Source organism: Silurus meridionalis, chromosome 21 (assembly GCF_014805685.1).
Source record: "Silurus meridionalis isolate SWU-2019-XX chromosome 21, ASM1480568v1, whole genome shotgun sequence".
In the NCBI taxonomy this organism is placed as follows: Eukaryota; Metazoa; Chordata; class Actinopteri; order Siluriformes; family Siluridae; genus Silurus; species Silurus meridionalis.
Genome location: NC_060904.1, coordinates 3,228,414 through 3,248,653, shown reverse-complemented (window position 1 = coordinate 3,248,653; position 20,240 = coordinate 3,228,414). Strand labels below are relative to the sequence as shown.

Sequence of the window (20,240 nt, the reverse complement as noted above, 5' to 3'; positions counted from 1 at the left end):
AGGGAAAAAGTGTTAACAATTGTATCACAATACTAATGGCTTCTCTTGAATCTGCCTGGACAGAGCATTTAATCATTTGTAGTTGTTCTGTGATTAAGGCTTTGTGTTACTCATTTGAAGGTTGGGGGATGAAGCTCTAACACCACCCAGCTGCCACTGTTGGGGCCTTGAGCAGGACCCTTAACTCTCTCTGCTCCAGGGGCCCTGTATGACTGACTATGTGAAGAAAGAATTTTAATGTACTGTCGTGTATACGTGTGAAACAAGATTTTTTTTATAGGTTTATGTTTTATTTTTGGAAAGAGTCTCAAGTGTTAGAGGTTTGTCACATTTTGTGCTTTCTGGGTTCTCAGTAATGTGACAAATTGCTTATTATTTTCATATTAACATTCAATTAATTTCAATTCAGTTTTATTCATTTAGAACATTATCTCAGAGCAGCTTTACACAGATAATGTGCTTATAAGGATGTGTAAAGGAATGTGTAAGTGTATTGCTTATACCTTTGTTCCTTTATAATTGTTTGTCTCTGATGAGCGAGCCAGTGGTGACAGTGAAAAGAGCAAGAGGAAGAAAACTTGAGGAACCAGACTCAAAACTCATCCTTATCTGGGTGGCTCTGAATGTCCATTCATCGCAGTTCCATTTTTGACAAATTGCTGTGGTAAAAAAAAAACTTCATTATTGTGTGGATTATTTTTCTTTACATATGACGTTGCGTGGGATATTTTTCTTTACGCATATTCATGAAAGGTGCCACAAAGTCAGCAATGTATTTTTTGTTATTAATTCAATTTGCATATTCATTCTGGTCATGTCTGATGATGTGGTTTTTATAACATTTTATATTTAGACCTGGTATATTGTTTACTTAAAAAAAAGGAATGAAAGTAAATGTAATTGGAATGCACTGAAAACATATGCAAATGACAATCCCATACTGACAATAATGTTTTATGAGCTCTTTGGCGATTCAAGTCAGCAATCTGTCTTGTGTACTGCTTCTAGGGAAGATTATTCCTTCTCATATTAAATCATCCCTTCATGCACTTCACTTCCCTTCCCCTCCCCTCCAAACACACACACACACACACACACACACACACACACACACACACAGTATACACCAGGGCTATTTTTGAAATGGCATCTTGTGACTATGAATAACTTGTCTCTAAATAATTCAAAATGAAGTCTTCTTTATAGGTCTTCTGTCGCTGTGGATGCTCATGGGATGCTTTTGGCGAGCACTTCGTTTTCTCTAAAGAGATGGCCGCTGAACTGCTCGTTTAATATCAAACCCTTCATTACGCTCAATTGATAGGTGCCCTGTCTAGAAAGCACTTTTTCCTCATACTGAAATCTTGGCACTAGTCATGTGCCGAGATTAAATTCACGTCACGTTAACTTTTGAATTAAAAAAACAAAACACCCAGGCCATAGATTTTGACGAGTGTCTGGGATTTTAAACAAACCGATTTACAAGACATTAATAGAGAATGTTATAATGGAGAATGTTAGTAGAAGGTTCGTTTAAATAGGTTTATAATTAAGGTTTGCATCCCAGCACTGTTTAATGGAGTTTCATTAATACACCTTTAATCAGGCTAATTGAAAAAGTGTGTAACTGTTTATATGGTGAAGTCTTTTGAAAGATTACATTCAGATGAATACATTTTTATGAAAGGAGTTTTGAGTGTAAGGGTTTTGTAACGGCATAGAAATGGACGATTTATCCAAACTGGAATAAATATCGATAAATATTGGTGTAAAATAGACTGTAATGCTCGGGAAAAAATTCTAAAATGTATTTTAGTTGGAAGGCACCTAAACAATGTTTTTTTGCTTTTTCACGTATCTGTACTTTACTGAAGTATTTCCATTTGGGGAGACTTTAACTTCACTACATTTCACAGTCAAATAAATTTTTACTCAAATACATTTTTTGCAAAATCAGTCATTCCCTTTTATGTATGAGTGGATAAAAACTGGTCAAGCACACAGCAAGCCACCAATCAGGGTAGAGTGCTCTGTTTCTACCTTGTTTTGATTGCCCTTTGGTGCTAAATCATAGTACTTTGGATACTAGTATATTTGAATTCAAATACTTTTGTACTTTTATTCAAGTGAAAGTTTAAAGGGAGCACATTTACTTTTTGGAGTAATGTTTTATCTACTGTATCTTTACTTTAACTCAAATACCTGGTTTATGTACTTCATCCACTCAGAAGTGCAACCACTCCAATATATCTAATAACCATTTATCGGCGCATGTCTACCTGGCACCAAAATAACCTCCCACCATAGAAGGTTTGACTGTGTGCAGAATGATTATAATTTGTGTTGATTGGCCCTAACATTATAGAGCCATCCTCAGCCATCATTGTGCTGGCGAAGTGAGTCACCCAATTTAATCAAAGTGACTCAGTCTGGACCTGTCGCGCGCTGCTTATGCATTTAATCTATTGCTTTGGTTCACAGCTCATGCCAGTGCCGTGCTGAGCTGAATTCCAAACACGTCATTTATCCCCAGCGCTCGGCTCACGTCAGGCTCGATGCCACGTGAGAAAAACAGACATGTTTAAAGTTTTACAGCACAGCACGCCCATCAAGCTGACTCTTTTAGGTGATGATATCAGGATTAGCAGGTTGCCAAATGTCCTGCTGAGCTAAAAAGTGATTTTTAGTGTCCAAGTGAGGGAAAGAGATGAATGTAGTTGTTTCTTCCCTTGATGTGCGTGGAGGTAAAATCCTTCGTCGATGCGTTCTGAAGGCATTTGATCTTGAAATGTTGTGTGAAATTTTCCTCCTTGGAAAAATTCCAGCACATAAGCCTATTAAAATCCTTTCCACTCCTCACCGCAGAGTCTCTCCTATGGGCGTAATTTTTCTGGAAGCTATGGCTTTTAGTCTGGAGCAAGCAGCTGTTCTGGCGCTGTGAGTGTTCAGAACAATAAAGATACTCCAGTTTAGAGTCATAACAACTCGACTAACATTTAGACTGCATTTTACATTTACAATGTTCCCGTTTAAACACTAACACAGAATACACAGAAAGACTATTTAAAAAAAGCTTTTCAGCCTCTAATTTAGCAATCTAAAAACTGTCATATTAGTAGAGTCATGAGGATTTTTTAGATGCAACAGTAGTGGTTAGATGACTGTATATGCAGGAAAATAAATCAGGATGTCTCTTGGTGCAGATGCGATTCTTAAGCTGCTAACTGAGCTGAGATAATTAAATGTATGCTAAAGTGATTTTAAATGGATTCATCCAGGTGTTAGGAACAGAGGAAACTTTAGCAGCACCAGAAAATACAGTGAGCAAGAACTCAACAGCTCAGTGATGCTCAACGTCAAACGATGCTTTGCAAAGACTAAAGCGGAGCCGATGAGAGCACAGACTAAAGACTGACAATAAAGCTGCAAAGCCATAAGCCTTGGTGCCTCTAATATTCCATCAGCTTGCTACAATGATCTTTAAAATCTACTATAGCTTTGCTAGTAAATTTGATGGTTCACCAAATTAAGCTTACTTTTCTTTTTATATGTTTATTAGATCTTAAATAGACCTGAAACGGATATTATTAAACTGAAGATGACTGGAACTACTTCCTCGAAAGTGAATGTCATTGTAATGTTCAATACGTTTGTGTTTGTTAAATAGCACTTTATTAGATACAGATTGTTTATCATGTATTCTATACTATACTATTATACTACGCCCCGTGAATGAGCTGTTATATACAAACAATAATATTAGAACCAACAATGTATTAGAACCAGTGCGATCATTTCTCTGCTTACTAAGTAAACTTCTGACCAATCAGAAGGAAGAACCCAACACCCAATGGTATGATTTTACTTTGTGTCTGACTTTTACTAAAAATCTCACATTATGACAGACTGCTCCATTTTTTTATTTATTTTATTTTTTTGTAGAAAGGTTAATCATAAATTATTTATAATGTCCAGGTGGACATAGAGGTGTTTAACATATTTATGCATATTTAAAGATCACTGTTATGCACATTTAATGAGGGTGGAGGTTCACTGTCAAGGTGTTCAGAGCCCATTTTTAGAACAGGAACTCATTAAACAATTTATTATTCTACATAAGATTATTTTAATGATTTTATGAAAACTATCTTATACTATACGATATGGACAAAAGTTTGTGGACACCTCACCATAAGATTCATATGTGCTTTTTGAACACCCCTTCCCACATTTAGTCTCCATTTGCTGTTATTATAGCCTCCACTCTTCTGGGAAGATATTCTACTAGATTTTGTTAGTGGAGATTTGTGCTCATTCAGCCACAAGGGCATCAGTAAAGTCAGGTATTGATTTAGGGTAAGAAGTACTGTTGGGCAGTCAGCGTTCCAAATCTGCTTAAAGGTGTTTAATAGGGTTGAGGTCAGAGCTCTATAGCAGGAGATCTTCCACTCCACCCCATTTAAAACATATCTTCATGAAGATGGCTTTGTTCATAGGGGCATTGTCATGCTGAAACAGTTTTGGGTCTCCTAGTTCAAGTAAAGGAGAATGTAAGGCTCCCAATCCTTCCATATAGTTAACTGCATTGGTGTAATCAGTGAACGTGCTTAGTCTAATTTCTATTTACGTTCCAGCAGATTACTCAAGGGTGAATCAACATAAACAATAAAAGAGAAAGGATAGTAGATGATAAAACAACAACACAGGACACAGGATTAGCAAAGCACCTGCTTAGTAATGCAGATTACAAGGTTTTATACAAATAGAAAGAAGGACTGCTAAACACACAAACCACCAATAGATTAGTATAATGAAGACTGGCATGTCTGAGACGTAACTGCAGAACACAAAGTGCAAAAAAGCCTGAAGATGACAAGAAGCATTAGTGTGCTTGCTACAGCGACATCTTTAATCTTCCCTTAATTGAGTATGCTAATTACTTCATTATAGTTGAATCAGTGTTTCAGTGTAGGCAATGCAGCAAACAACTCGCTCTCTTGTTACCTCTTGGAAATTTACAATCCTGCTAAGAAACTGAAGTCAACTTCAAATGACATGGGGGGAACACACACCCGACAAATTGATTCTTGTTAACTGCTTTCCTAACATCCGTCTTAGGTTTGTTTCTACAAATTAAACTAGAAAATAAACCTGCACATTTAGTGTAGCTAGATTTAAAAAAAAATAAATGTTTGACTGTAATCAAACATTTTTTTATGATCTTAGTAGATTTAGTGTCGTTCAGTGGTGGATTAAGTACACAAACCATGTAGTTAGATATAAAATTAGAAACACATTCAGTGAAATATGACTCCAGTAAATGTAAATGTACTCCTTTTAAACTTTCACTAAAGTAAAAGTATTAAAGTATTTGCCTTTAAAATGTACTTACGTATCCACAGTACTATGGTTTATTATGGCGATCTTCTTCTTCTTCTTCTTTCGGCTTCCTCTATTAGGGTTCGCCACAGCGGATCATCCGTCTCCATATCCCCTGTCTTTTACATCTGCCTCTTTTAAACCATCTACTTGCATGTCTTCCCTCACCACATCCATAAACCTCCTTCTTGGTCTTCATCTTTTCCTCCTTCCTGGCGGCTCCATCCTCAGCATTCTCCTACCGATATACTCTATTATGGGGGACTCTAATGATCTATTAATAGGATGATATTAATGAATCAAACACTGATTGAGATCTATTACAATGATCATGAGTTAAGAGCTTCTTCCATCAATTATTCCTTTCAAAATGTTCTGCTGAACCGTATGTTTTTGATCAAAACAAGTATAAAACTGCACGCATGCTCGACCCCGATTGCTGGATTGCTGTGAGTTTGACCAGTTAGGTTTTTATCCGCTCAATAATTAAAAAGGAACGACTGAGTTTACAAAATGTAATTGAGTAAAAAGGCTGATATTTGACTTTGAAATGTAGTAAAGTTAAAGTAAAAGTCTCCTCAAATGGATATAATTCAGTAAAGTATAGATATGCAAAAAAGCTACTGAAGCACAGTAAGGAATTACATTTACTTCATGACTGTTCACTTCTGATGTCTCTGCATGTGTGCTATAAACGTCTTTGCTTTTATTGCTGCTACTTTCTGCAACCAATCATTCAATCTGGTTGCCATTTTAGCAAAAAAACTGATAACACTTAATACTGTAAAGAGAAGATATTAAATGTGTAAAGAAAACTGTTGCCTGTAAGAATATAAAACTTCAAACAGTTAAAGTTTAGAGTTTTACAGTCGAGGGGTCTTTCTGTGTTCAGCCTCTGCCTCAGAGATGGACTTTGAACATTTCTCCTTTTCCTATCACTGTGCACTGCGGAATAAATACGGGCCGAATATGTAGATTTTTTTAAATGTAAAGTCACTACCCCGTCATATTTTATCAGCATGTGTGACTTCCTGATTTCTATATTTCGAGAGGGGGAATGTGCAAGAATCAAAGGTGCACAGAGGGAAGTGCAATTTTCTAGAATTAGTCACAGTAAAAACCAGCAGCAGTTCTTCTTTGGGTTGTATAGATTGAATTTAAGTGGAAACATTTTCTCACCTGATGAAAGCTAATTTAATAGGTTTTGAACATTGCCTTTGCCAAACCTTATCAAAGGTGAGATTCATAAAAAACTGATTAAAGCAGCCAGTAGTAGACAGACATTACAGTTAGTGAGAATATACTTTGCAAACGCTTCAAAATGATGACTTACTGCATAAACTGCTTATCAGATGTGATTTTTACATAATAATCCTCTAAGTAAATATATATACACACACACACACACACACACACACACACACACACACAGTAGCTCACAAAAGTGAGTGCACCCCTCACATTCCAGTAGTCAGTGTGCAGCTTGTTTATCAGTACAGATTTACTGCCTATTATAAAAATAACTCAACATACAGCCATTATTGTCTAAATAACTGGCAACAAAAGTGAGTACACCTTCAGTGATAACAGCTGTACAGAATGTTCGTTTAACCATAAAAAGCCACATATCCGATTCATCATGTTCATGTTTTTGGCTGATTGACAGGACTATACAAATTTGTGTATCTTGTATTACAGCAGGTAAAATTGGATGTTCACACTGGATGTTCAACATTTGAGAATTAGAATTGTTGCTCTCCACAAAGATGCCGAGGCTATAAGAAGATCAGTAACACCCAGAGTTACAGTACAGTGGCCAGGGGCATACAGAGGTTTTCCAAGACAGATTCCACTCTGGACAGGCTTCGCAAGGGTCTATCAAAGAAGTCTAATCCTCGTGCTGTGCATCAGGTGCAGAAGCTGCTTTAATTGAAGATTTATAGATGAGGCAGAGGAAAAAATGATCGATCAAAGTTTTTGTCTTTGGATCATGTGGTGCGCATGTTTAAAAATCTATAGCTGAACTACTAATACATTTACTGCCTTGTCTCATATAGAGATTTAAAATGTGGTGGAAGTCAAAAGTCTCAAAAGAACAAAAATCCGAATAGAGTACAGGTGCTTGAAAACTGCACAGTAATATCGCAATTATACTTTCTTACTTGGATACAATTTGTCCTTGACCAGAGATACATGACTAATCCACCACCAAAAAACTCCCCAAAAAAATGTAGCTCTTTTGGGAATAAATCACAGGAAAGAAATAGGCAAGTGCATCGGACTGTCCAGGGGAGGTGTAAAACAATCACATCCACTACAGGAAAGTGCACAGACGATATCAGCCTGTAGTCTCATTGTTTCACCTAAAATAAAACTAATCCAGACCTGGCCAATCCTGAGGGCAACCAGTATGACCTGATCATACTCATACACCACATGAATCATCTGTTCTGAAATGAGAAGAAAAAAATGGTGTAATAATAGATTTAGCTCAGAGGGAAACAGAGTGGGTAATAATGAAATTGTATTACTTGAAATAGTTCTCTGTGTTCACCATTAATATCGATTCTATGGATTTTAGGGGGTCACCATGAACAGTGCCACAGTGAAAACACAAATTGGCAATTTTTTTTCCATTTTCTTTATTGTATTTTCATTTGATATTCTTTGATATTATTGCCAGGATGCTGACAATTTTAAATAAACAGATATATCGATTTGGTCCATTGCCGAGCTTTCAGACTTGTTGAACAGAGGAAGTTGTTTCATAGCGCTCTTTGCTGCATAAATGTTTCAGTCCATATGAATACTGCAACATGCTTTAAGGCAGGACACCTGTTTCAGCTTTGGAGTGGCCCTTAAAAGCAACACAATGATGTGCTTTCATGAAGGCTGCATGTTTTTTGAGTTTCCGTCCTGTTTGCCTTTATGCGAAATGGTTGAAAGAAAAAAAAAGCTTTTCTCTGATTCATTTTGCAGTGCGTCACCGTTCCTGTTACACTGGTATACTGAAAGGTCACCCGAATGTAGCATTGACTCTAAGGACAGCGGGTAGCAATGTGGCCTCATTAAAGAGCAAAATGAAACAAGACACAAGTTGCCTCCTGCATCAAGGTCGTCACTGCTTGCAACTGCACTTGAGTCATGTTTGAAGCACTGAAGGCTTATCTAATACAGTATATGTTTATAAAGGTTAGAAGGTATTTATGGTATTTTAATGATCCTTTTCCCAAATTATCCACAATGTGTACATTTTATGTAGGTATATATATTTTCAGTGGTGGACGAAGTACACATATGTACTTGAGTAAAAGTAGAGATACACTCGAGTAAATGTGCTTCCTTTCAACTTTCACTTGAGTAAAAGTACAAACGAATTTGCTTTCCAATGTACTTATGTATCCGAAGTACTATGATTTATTATGGCTTTAATGTTCCTATTGCAGTTATAATATTTATACATTTATTGTACTCATTGAGTGCATTTTTTAAATTATTATTAAACTTGAAAACATACACAACAATGGCAGGGGGTATTAAAAAGAAACTAGAGTTAGCGCAGCGTCGCTGTGACTATTTGCTCCGTACCGGAACTTATTAGATTTGTTTTACTCATGCATGAAAATGATAAGGAATCCATAGTGCTAGCTCTAGCCGCTAACCACGAAGTGTTAAATGTTAATTTGTTAAAGTATACTGAAATAGGTAGAACAGTTAAGCAGATCATATCTTTAGAAAATTCAATATTAAATGTAAAACACACACATACACATCTGTATTATTCAAATGGGGTCTAACAAATGTAAACAATTTGATTTCATTGTTCTATTTATTAAATTTGATGTAATCAGTTACATTTGTGCCAATTTAATTTGTCCTGCGACTCCAAATCGTGGGGTGCTGTTTTTGGGGTTGTTTTTCGGTCGCTACAATATTAGTAAAATTATACAATTAATAGTAATAAAATTTTTATTCACTCAAATAAAAAGGAACGACTGATTTATGCAAAATGTAGTTGAGTAAGATATTTGACTTTGAAATTTAGTAAAGTTAAACTAAAATCTTACCAATTGGAAATACTTACAAAAAAATCTACTTACCTACAGTAACGAATTACATTTATTTTGTTACTGTCCACCACTGTATATTTTACCATATATATTTTAGAACAAATATAATATTTTGTATCTCCATCTCCTTAACTCTTTATTCTGTTGTATATAATATACAACATATATATATATATAAATAAATGTCAAACTCATAAACTGTTTCACGAAGCACTAGCAACTGACAAAGTCTCTGAGTAATGGGATCACGACAGACCAAAAGAGGCTCCAAGGAGCAGTCTGGAAGTTGTTGAGAAGTCCTGATTACATACTACGCCGGAACATACTGCTTCACATGCTGTGAATATAGCACCTACTTTGAAAGATAACAAGAGCATAGACTTTGGTCTTGTTAACTCTAAAACAACAACAAAAAAAAAAAACAAGGTTTTGTTTGTAAATCATACACCTGCATTCTAATCTTTTTTTTTTTTTTTTTTTTTAGAAAATGTGAATAATGAAACATGTGAGAATCACTACACTATCAGATACCAAATCTATGAATTACTCGATGTGAAGTGTATCATCCAAACCAGTAATCACTTTTCAAGGGCCAGCATGATAGAAAGGAGCTCTAGTTTGTCAACACTACAGTTCCCCTCTGTAAACATGAGATTTTTGGAGAAGGATGTGACCAAGGAGAGCTCGAAGTGATTTTTTGATAGCATGACTCAAACTCCAATAACTCCACCACCAACTGACAGGATAGGATTACGATTAGAACTAAAAGGACTCTGATTGAAGCATGGTCTTGTTGGCTGATACATCTTCTCCAGGGGAGTCTGTGTAGAGCATCTTTGTAGAGCAAGGTTAAAGAAGCCAGGTAAAATCACCACATCTGAGCAGTAACAATCAATGTGTTTTAGAATAACCTTGACAGTACGACCTTCACATGGCTTACACACTTCTCCAGAGTATTGTAGTGTATATATGTCTCTGAATAATTTACTGAGCAAGTAACATTTATGAAAACCTAAAGCATTTACACTGACCAGGCATAACCTAATGGTCATTGATTAGGCATAACTTTATGACCACCTGCCTAATATTGTGTTGGTCCCCCTTTAGCTGCCAAAACAGGGATGACTTATTGAGCATTAACTTCTTCAGCAGTTTGAGTTACAGGAGCACATCTGTTGGATCGGACCACACGGCCGTGACACACGGCCATGACCCTGTCGCACTATGGGGCATTGGTGAGCCCTTTTGGCATGACCTGATATTTGTATTGTCCTTAAGGGTGTTAAAAAAGCTTTAAGCTTTAAAGATTTTAACTGACCCCACACCCAAATAAGGTTGTACTGTACATACTTTGTAGATTTATTTGATATGTTTTCCAATCCTGGAGTGTTAGATGCTCCAAAGATGCAAACAATGACATAGACGGATTGACATCTTAATACTGCTCCTATCTGCACTCTGAAAAAGAGACTTGAACTGGGGAGTTGGATCAGACCATTTAAAAAATATCACACCACAGGTTAAGTGCTTGAAGCTGCAGATGCTGAACTCTATAAGCAGGACCCAATGTTAAATATGTCTTCTGTAATAGAGAAGAAAGGATTTTACAGGTATACCTGCACCTGAAAGTATTTATACAATCCAAAACAGAATTAAACACAAGAAAGCATGAATGATTTAAAAACACAGCTTGGTTTCTGTCAACCTACAGTACAAAGACAAATTTCAAACAGAATAAAGAAAATATTTGTTGCCGGGCATACCAATAACTTTTTTTTGCGTCTGCTTCCTTTTTTTGATATTGAAAAGTTTATACACTATATTCTTATATCCACTTGCAATTGATTCCTACCTGAATATCATCTTCACACGGTTTATCAGCACGTCTAACCACTGAGGATGAGTATCAGTAGTTTTCTCTACAGGGAAAATGCAGAAGGCAGCCCCATGAAGCGAGAACTCTCTGGATGCATAATTATAGACCTGTACAAAGCTGATAGTATCTTGAAAGGCGAGAGAAAAAATATTAAACTCAGTTGGAATACAGGCTCTGACATATTGTTAAAATACAAAAATAAAAGACAATTAAGGACTGTCATGTAATTTCAGATGCAGTTGATAAAGACATTGCACAAAACAGAGTTGAGTAATTCAAGTAGTTTATTGGCAATGGTATAGTGGTAAACAGTGTAAGACAAAACTGAAATATATATTTTTAATCTTACAAAAATACCATGTAGCGGCGACACAAGTGAGCACATTTAAGCATGAGTACAAAAATAACGCGTCTTTTCACATATTTTTGGATAAATTTGCGCTAGTCATGTACAGAGCTGTGACGTGCTGTGTTTTGGATATTGTGTGTGCAGCATGCAGAATGCACTGAACAGTTTGCTTCACTTAGACGATATACACAAACACAGAAAAATTTACACAGCATCCAGTTCTATAGCTGTCCATGTGTTTAAATGGTAAAATGTGTTAAAAAGCCAATTTGATCAATTTTTTTATGAGTTTTTATGAAAACCTTTAAAGCACCACAGATGAAAAACTTTTTTCTGTCTTTTTGTGTCAAAATTTACACGGCCAAGTACACGACATGGATCTGAACGAAACCAAAATAAAACTTTTACACAGTCAACATCCACTTTATACTTTGTAAGGGTGTACATTCTTCTTGGCAATGAATGAGAGGTCGTTTGTGTTGTTTAAACAGTGACAAACACTTCAGGACAATGATATCGAGGAAATCTCACTTATCATTAAAAAGCTATGAAATGAAATGTCGTTCTGACGGATCGTATGAAAGTTCAATTGATTTTACACTGTACCTTCAGTACACAAATGGCTTTAGAACACAAGGTAAATAAATTATTTTTATACCTAGAGATCTCTCGACACTTACGGCGAATGAGCTGGTTTCCGTGACCCAAACTAAATGCTAATTCAATATACCAACTCTCATTCCTGAACTGAAATACTTTTACTTTACATCAAATACTTTCCACTAATTAACTGCAAGCCACAAAAGAAGCAGAAAGAAACTACAGTAAATCATTACTCCATAATTATGTTTGGGATGAGCTCAGAGATGACGGTCATACACAAATACTTATACGTAAAAAACACTTTATTTGAAGGCCACTGATATATGGATCTTCATTTTTGTAAGCACTGAAGGATTAATAATACATTGGTATTTATACAAGGCTGGTGTTAGTATTTAGCCAAAAAAGGAAAATGGTTTGAAGAAAATGACAATCACTAAATAAATCATTTAGTAGATTCCATCAGAATTATGTGAGATACTTGACATTATGTCAGTGACCTGTTTTTGTTGAAAGTAATGAAAGATTATCGATTACATCACAGAATGCATGCTCTATACCTGCAGTTACCTCAAATAACAACAACTGATTTCAAGCCTTACATATGTGCTCATGCAATATTCTGTAAACATGTTATTCAATATTAATGCATGTAGTTTGCCTTCAAATATAGTGTTCTTTAGTGTGTGCTTTATGTACTGCATGTGATTTGTCCGTGTTCTAAAAATAGATAAGAACAAACAGGCAAGGAATCATCTTAAAAATACAACAACGTTATCAATGTCCCTTCTTTAATGTACCATAAGAAATGCAGTTTTTTCTGAACCTGGAATTTGATCCTCACTAAATATTATCATCTTGGATCCATTTTTTACAGTTTTGCTCAGATTCTTGCGTGTAAACTTTCATCTTGCATTCCCTATTTATCTCTGAATGGAATCTGACGATGAGCCGTAAAAACGTCCCGTCACGCTACAGCTTTAAGTGATAAACCAACGCTAACACAATCGCAAAGACGACAGACTCTGATTGTATGACAAGGAATGATGCCTTATGGGAATGATAATGATAGTGCAGAGAAGGGCATTCAGCTTACAAATACATCACTTCTTCCTCTCACTTCTATCTCTCTCTCTCTCACTCACCCACACACACACACACACACACACACACACACAAACCAAACACGCATACTGTGTAGTTTGAAAAATCATCCACAAAATACGTCAAGTGTCTGGGAGAAATGTCACATTTTCTCTCTACAGTGTATCTCCATTTAGATTTTGGATAGTCAACAATCCACTTTTGGTTGCTATTTTTTCACATAAGAAAAGAAAATAAGCCTTCTGCAATCTCTACAATCTAGACATTCAGTGCTGTTTCCTCTGATTCGTATAAATTAGTTGTGTTTATCTAATTTATGTTTATACAACAGTGTTTCCTTGTCCTGCTGCTGTTGAATTGCACATTTTAGCATATTTCCATCTTTAACACAAATATTATTTATGTCCCAAACACTAGAAATCCATTCATGCATTCTTAGTAGACACTGGCTGAAGTTCAGTCTTAGAGAATCAATGCTATGGCCTCCCTCTATCCAAAGGGGATTACACCTAAATGTCATTTTTTAAAAGCTCTTTTTTTATCGTTATACAAAGACACGGACAAGTGTCTTATTTTAATAACAGACCAAACGACAAAAATTCATGCGACTCTGCCACCGGTTTTATTCAGGAGCCGCTACTCACTTAGACTAATTAAAAGCAAACAAATACAAATGTACAAGCTGGTGTGACTTGAGGTAGAGATAAAAATCATGAAACCTATTTTGAAGCACTATTTTATGACTTTATATGACTATTGAAATTAAGCAGTGTTTAAACTGGCATATTGCCAATGCCCTATTTCACTTTAACATAAAAAAAAAAAAAAAAAAAACACCTTATGCTCTAACAATGTTCTCCAACTCTAAAGATTTTTCCCAGCAGGACAATGCTCCATGCCACACATCCAGTCAATCAATGTGTGGATGGAAGACCACCAGCTTAAGACCCTGTCATGGCCAGGCCAATCTCCAGACATGAAATCTACTGAAAACCTCTGAAATGTGAGCCAGAGAAAGATCACCATCTGCTTGAATTTTTGCGCCAGGAGTTGCATAAAGTCGTCCAACAGCAATGTGAACGACTGGTGGAGAGCATGCCAAAGAGGCATGAAAGCTGTATTTGAAAATCAGGGTTATTTAATTAAATACTAATTTCTTAACACTAAAACACAAAACATTAGTACTGTGTTGTTAAAAAATGAATTATTTGTGGTCTAAAAAAACATTGCATCATTTTATGCAAATTAATGCTCTGAATGACAATATGTTTTTTTGGAATTTGGGCGAAATGGCGTCAGTAGTTTATCAAACAAAAACATTTATTTTACTTAAACAAAAACCTATAAATAGTAAAACCAGAGCAGCTGGTAATTTTACAGTAATCTCAATTCTTTTTTTCACAATTGTATGTTTACATTTGATATAAAATATGTTCTGTATTTTAAAAGAAATTGTGAATTAGCCTCTCTGTCTGTAACATTTAACTAGCTCATTGAGAAATTTGTTCCAGCAAGAAACACACTAAAATGTACTAATTAGGGCAGTTGTTGTAGCAGATTTGGGAAACACTGCTCTATAACATAGCGGGACCCGCAAGCACAACACATTCACATTCAGAGACACAACTGTGAAGCAGAGAAGTAATTCGTCATACTTAACGTATGACACTGTGTATTTTCTTCAAAGTAAACATATTACAACATATTCCGAATTAAGAGCAACGCAGCACTGACAAAATGAAGCAGCTGTGATGTTATGAGTCCTGATATAATGAAGAGTTATTTTTCACAACTGTTTTTTTATTTTTTTAATGGTTGTAAAAAATGTGCAAAAGCAGCCTAAAATGTAAGAATATAAGATTTGTCGAATGTCTTATAAAAAGTAAAACTTAATTAAAAAAAAAAAAAAAGATTATATATTTTTCTGTGTATTGTACTCTGTAGGCTATTACTATTCATTTAATTCATTTTTAAAACATAACAAATTTGTATTTAACACTTTAACACTGAAGAAATGCAGTAAAATCAAAGACTTTCCAACAGGCTATTTGATTTCTACTCAAATCAACAAAACCTGTTTTCTTTCTGAAACATCAGAGAGCATCAGCATCCCTTAAACGATTAATTCTGCAAATTAACACACACCTGTAACTAAAGATTTCATGACTGTGGCCTGCAACAATACATTATTTACCTAAACATTATAATTAAACAGCTGCTCTTGCGTTTTAAGTAAATTCTGGAGTAAACAAATGCTCTGGTAATATGCTTGCACAATGTTTGGTCATCTTTAATAAATAACATTTTTTATTTGCACTTACTATTATAACCATTTAGATTTTTGAGCCTATATGCATCTACATGGGGCCAGTAGTTATGGTGTTCATGTTGTTTTTACTACTTTAATTTTTTATTTTATTTTTTTTACCAAAAAACTATTTGTTTATTTCAGTTTGGTGTACACACAATTTTACTAAACGATTATTGAAAAAGGCCAAAGGTTTCACTGATTTGCTGCCTTTTCACACAATGGCAACATGTGATTATAGCACATTGTCAATGATGTGGTTATATATGTGATTCTATTATATAGAAATACTTTTTTTAAGCCATGCGTAGCGTATATCTCAAGAGAATGTGATGTGGAGTGCTTGTGGTACCCTCATGCCATATGATTTGAGAGGAACTTCACAGAATCTTGCACCCGTATCCTGATGCATACGACATACAGCATGACTGGATCTACAGACTTTTATTGTCCTGTGTCAGATGACTCTTCTGAGTTATATGGTGATTGTCACGGAATCGTCGTAGGAAGATGAGGCTCGCTGAGTTTTAGGGCTGCAACGTGTCAGCATGGAGATCTGAGTAGCAAAGTTGTTGCCATTGCTGCCCATCGACGGATGCTGGTACTTAGTGCCAGAGCCTAGGAACCTCTCCAGGTGCCACCTTCTCCATTTCCTCTTGATCTCACCTTGAACCTGAAAAATAATGAGACAGTGATCACTATGTGTCTATATCTATATATAGATATAGATTTATATAGATACATTATAAATATTACCAAAACTGATTCCACAATTACTCGTATTAGGCAGATCAAAAGGTTAGATACAATTATCTAAATGCGTCCAAGCATAGGTTTCTTTTTCAGTTTCACTCTAGAACACATTTGTTTGGTTTCCCAGTGCAGCTCAGTATGCAAAATGTGCAAATCAAATAGCAAATAAGCACAAAACTGTCTAATATGATCCAGACCGGGTTTTTCGAAAAGAGTTAAGGCAACCTAAAGTTAAGACAAGCTAAAGCCTTACAATAAATTTATGACCACATATTTCAAAAATAAAATAATATAAGTGCATTTATTTTAAAAGCTACCTACCTCTCCATTTAAGAAGCAGTAAAGGACAGCTACCACAAAGCCCTGTAAGTAAAGATATTTTTAATATACACACACACACACACACACACACACACACACACACACACAAGGGAGGATTTTTACATGCTCATTCATTCAATACATCCTCCTGAGAATGAAACACATTAATTAAACTGAACTGTATGACTAGGGATGCCTGTCAGTTCATTTATTCATGGAACGTGACTGTGACAATGTAATTAGTATGTGGGAGGTCAATCCTTTCTAATTTATGTAGAAAACAATATGGAAAGCTAAAACATCATGGTCTCTCAGACTGCAGCACCCTGGAGGCGCTGCCTTAATCATGCGAAAATGCCTCTAGCTGAGGAGCTTAGTTAAACCAGAGGGTGAAATTAGGAAACAAGCTTTGCTGAAAACCAGCCAAACTGTGTGGCATTGAGATATTGAATCGGAACCTGGGCATAGTTTTATATGCACTTTTTCTCATTATTTTAGATCATGACACAAAAAGCCCCTGATAAAAAAAAATAAAAAGTTCATACCTGGAAGGAACCCAGGATGAGGTCAAACACCAGCCTCAGCTCTGTTTTGATGTGATCTGGAATAAATGCAAATATGATGTAGTTTATCCCAAAGAGTGGAATCAACAACAGCGTTGATTTAGCCAGCCTCCTGCAGAGTGAAAGCAAAACAAACAAACAGCTTAGGGTGAATATTTTTTTTTCCGTTTTTCTGGAAGCATCAGGAGGCTGGGGAACACTTTTGAAACCGAAGTATGGTGTTATCACAAAATCGGAAAATAACAACAGCAACAATGGGATAAAACTTTGAGGGTTTTAAGACAGGCTCGTCCCTCATGTAGAACGCTACTTGAGGACAAACATTAAGTCACGTGGCTAGAGCTGGCATTAACTGCTGACATTTATGAAGATTAGTCTGTAATTCGGAAAGCTTTGCTTTGCTGCTGGCCACTGGGGAAGGACACAAGCGTTTTATGACTTGCATTAAAATTACATGAGATAAAGTGCTTTCTACGTACACCTTCATAATACTGTGTACAGTGTGGCTCTTTAGGAAAAAAAATCCCCAAAATAAACATACTTGATCTGTGAACATTAAACAACATAGAAAACACAAGCAAAAAAATTCAAAATGCAAATAAGACACTCACGAATATTGATTTGATTCGTTTCTCCCGATGTCGGGGCAGTTGATCTTCTGCCGCAGTATACGTATGATACAAATGAATAGGATGAAGTTCATCTGTCATCCAAAAACAAACAAAACAAACAAAAAAAACAACAGCATGATCTATGGGCTCTTTTACTCATTGCCAGGTTTCATAACTGATGCAATTCCATTAAACTAATCTATTACCCGAAGCACAAAGTGTTGATTTGTCACAGAAACTAAAGCTGCAGTCTATTAGTAGAGATACAGGAAGCCTAAAACAGCAGGCCATACAGAGAGAAAACAGGACTAATGGATTCTTGTTCAATAATGTTTGTGGAAAACTCAAATGTACACTGTGCATGGAACAGCTGTTTCTCTGCTACACTCTGATGAGGGGATGAGTGGGTGGGTGGGTGTAAGTGAGAAGTGTCTACTCTGTCCTTGTATACTACAGTCACAGATCACACGAGAGTGCCAATCCCAGACATCATAAAATTTGCATAAACATTTAACTAGGGAAACAGATTTTCCAACAGTGGTTACGCACATCCCCCACAATCCCATTCTCTCTCCCACTGGAGGGGATGATTAATGTAGTTATAGGCTTTTATCATGTATAAGTATGTTATTAATGCCAAAATAGATTATTGTAAAATAATATCCTGCTCCTCCTCTTTTACTGTACCCATTAATGACTTCAAAATCTGCAGCACTTTTTCCTTAAATATAAAATATTTTCTTGCTGAGTGAATCCTAATCCTAATGGTATCATATTTCTCCTGCTGTCAGGAAGTGCGGATCCATCTTTGATTCCCTGTTAATTTGAGGACACGTCCTGTTTTCTTTTTCAGTCCTATCTGTAGGCCACATGGCCAGACCACAGAAACTCAGAACATGGTCAATATTTTCAGTCAATAGGCACTGATTTTGTCAGCTTGCAATGTCGGTCGATAAATGCTGCTTGGAACTCAATCAGATTGATTGGTGAGTGCAGTATATGTAAAGTGTTTAATTTAAAAAATTGTATTATTAAATTTTTCATAATAAATTACCTGGATTAGCACGACATCAGTGTAATTAAAAAATAATAATCAAAACTCACTGAACATGGCAAACTGTTTCAGAAAAATCAACTTCATTTGGAAGAATAAAAACAGACTCTCTGCAGAAAGGTGAAATTACTAAAATAGCTCTTCATTAAATTTTATTCATCTTCTGAGACTTAAAAATCTAAAGCCACATCTAGTCATTTTAATCTTGTTTTTATTCTTCCACTACTGGATGCAAACATTAAACATACAAAAATCACAAATGTAATATTGTGCATATTGAAAATGTATTGAAATGAACAACACTCATGATATTAATAATAAATTAAAAGTTAATTATATTAATAGTAATTTTTCATATACATTTATAGAATGTAGTGATGTAGTATAGAGTGTAGAACTGCTCATTCGTGCAACTATTTAATCAGCCAATCAGCAGGAGCGCAATGCATATGCTTATGATTATGATATAAAGCCAGGTGTCATTTTCAACATCTTCATCTTTCCCGTGTCAGTGCCAGTACCTGGGCAAACTACTGAGCAGGCACCAATCAGAGGCCGCATTTATATCATGTCATAAAGCAGACTTCTCACAAGGTACTTTACAGTATTTTAAAAATACAAAAATACAAAAACACAAAAAAGTATTTCGATAGAAAATATGAAGCCATTTTTATCAACCCTATCTAATACAAATTACAATATCCTATTTAATATTTGAAATACATGTATCATAAATACTGCTGATCCCTGCACTATATTAATCAAGTTTGACTACATTATGGCTGCACTGAAATCAATTAACAGTTTAAAATTTTTTGTCCTTAGGGAAATATGGAACTAAAATCTTTCACTTATATCTAATACATGAGATTAAAGTAACAATACACTGTGATAGTCAGGTATTTAAAGTCAGTGACATTTAATTAAATTTAAAATAGACCTTAAGGTTGTTCAATTATTATCATCCAGGTCGCTGTATAACCTTTGATTGAGCTACAAATTGATTTTTACTCCAAACTCGAACCTGAATCATCTCACCAGTATTGAGGCTAATATGGGTGTTTTGATGATCCACCAGAACAGGTCTGAGTTCTCGATAATATCCCAGCACCTGATGGAGGGGAAAAAAACGAAATGCAGTTTATATATGGATGATTTAACATAACCTCAGAGGTTTTCCACTATCATCTACGATATTTAATAACATACATTTCTAGAGGCACTCGGTTCAATTACCAGTGTTGACTTA

At 35.6% G+C, this 20,240-nt stretch overlaps 1 protein-coding gene across 1 annotated transcript in view; it reads right to left on the bottom strand.

The window, feature by feature from the left end:
* Window positions 1–11,595: 11,595 nt before the first annotated feature.
* vipr1b (vasoactive intestinal peptide receptor 1b) overlaps window positions 11,596–20,240 on the bottom strand; it is a 44,955-nt gene continuing 36,310 nt past the window's right edge. The window contains exons 11-15 of the mRNA XM_046833979.1: window positions 20,030–20,102; window positions 17,938–18,029; window positions 17,309–17,438; window positions 16,764–16,805; window positions 11,596–16,362 (exon numbers count right to left, since the gene is read on the bottom strand). Of these exons, the coding sequence (XP_046689935.1) occupies window positions 16,165–16,362; window positions 16,764–16,805; window positions 17,309–17,438; window positions 17,938–18,029; window positions 20,030–20,102 (535 nt within the window). The 3' untranslated portion in view covers window positions 11,596–16,164. The remainder of the gene's footprint in view (window positions 16,363–16,763; window positions 16,806–17,308; window positions 17,439–17,937; window positions 18,030–20,029; window positions 20,103–20,240) is intronic.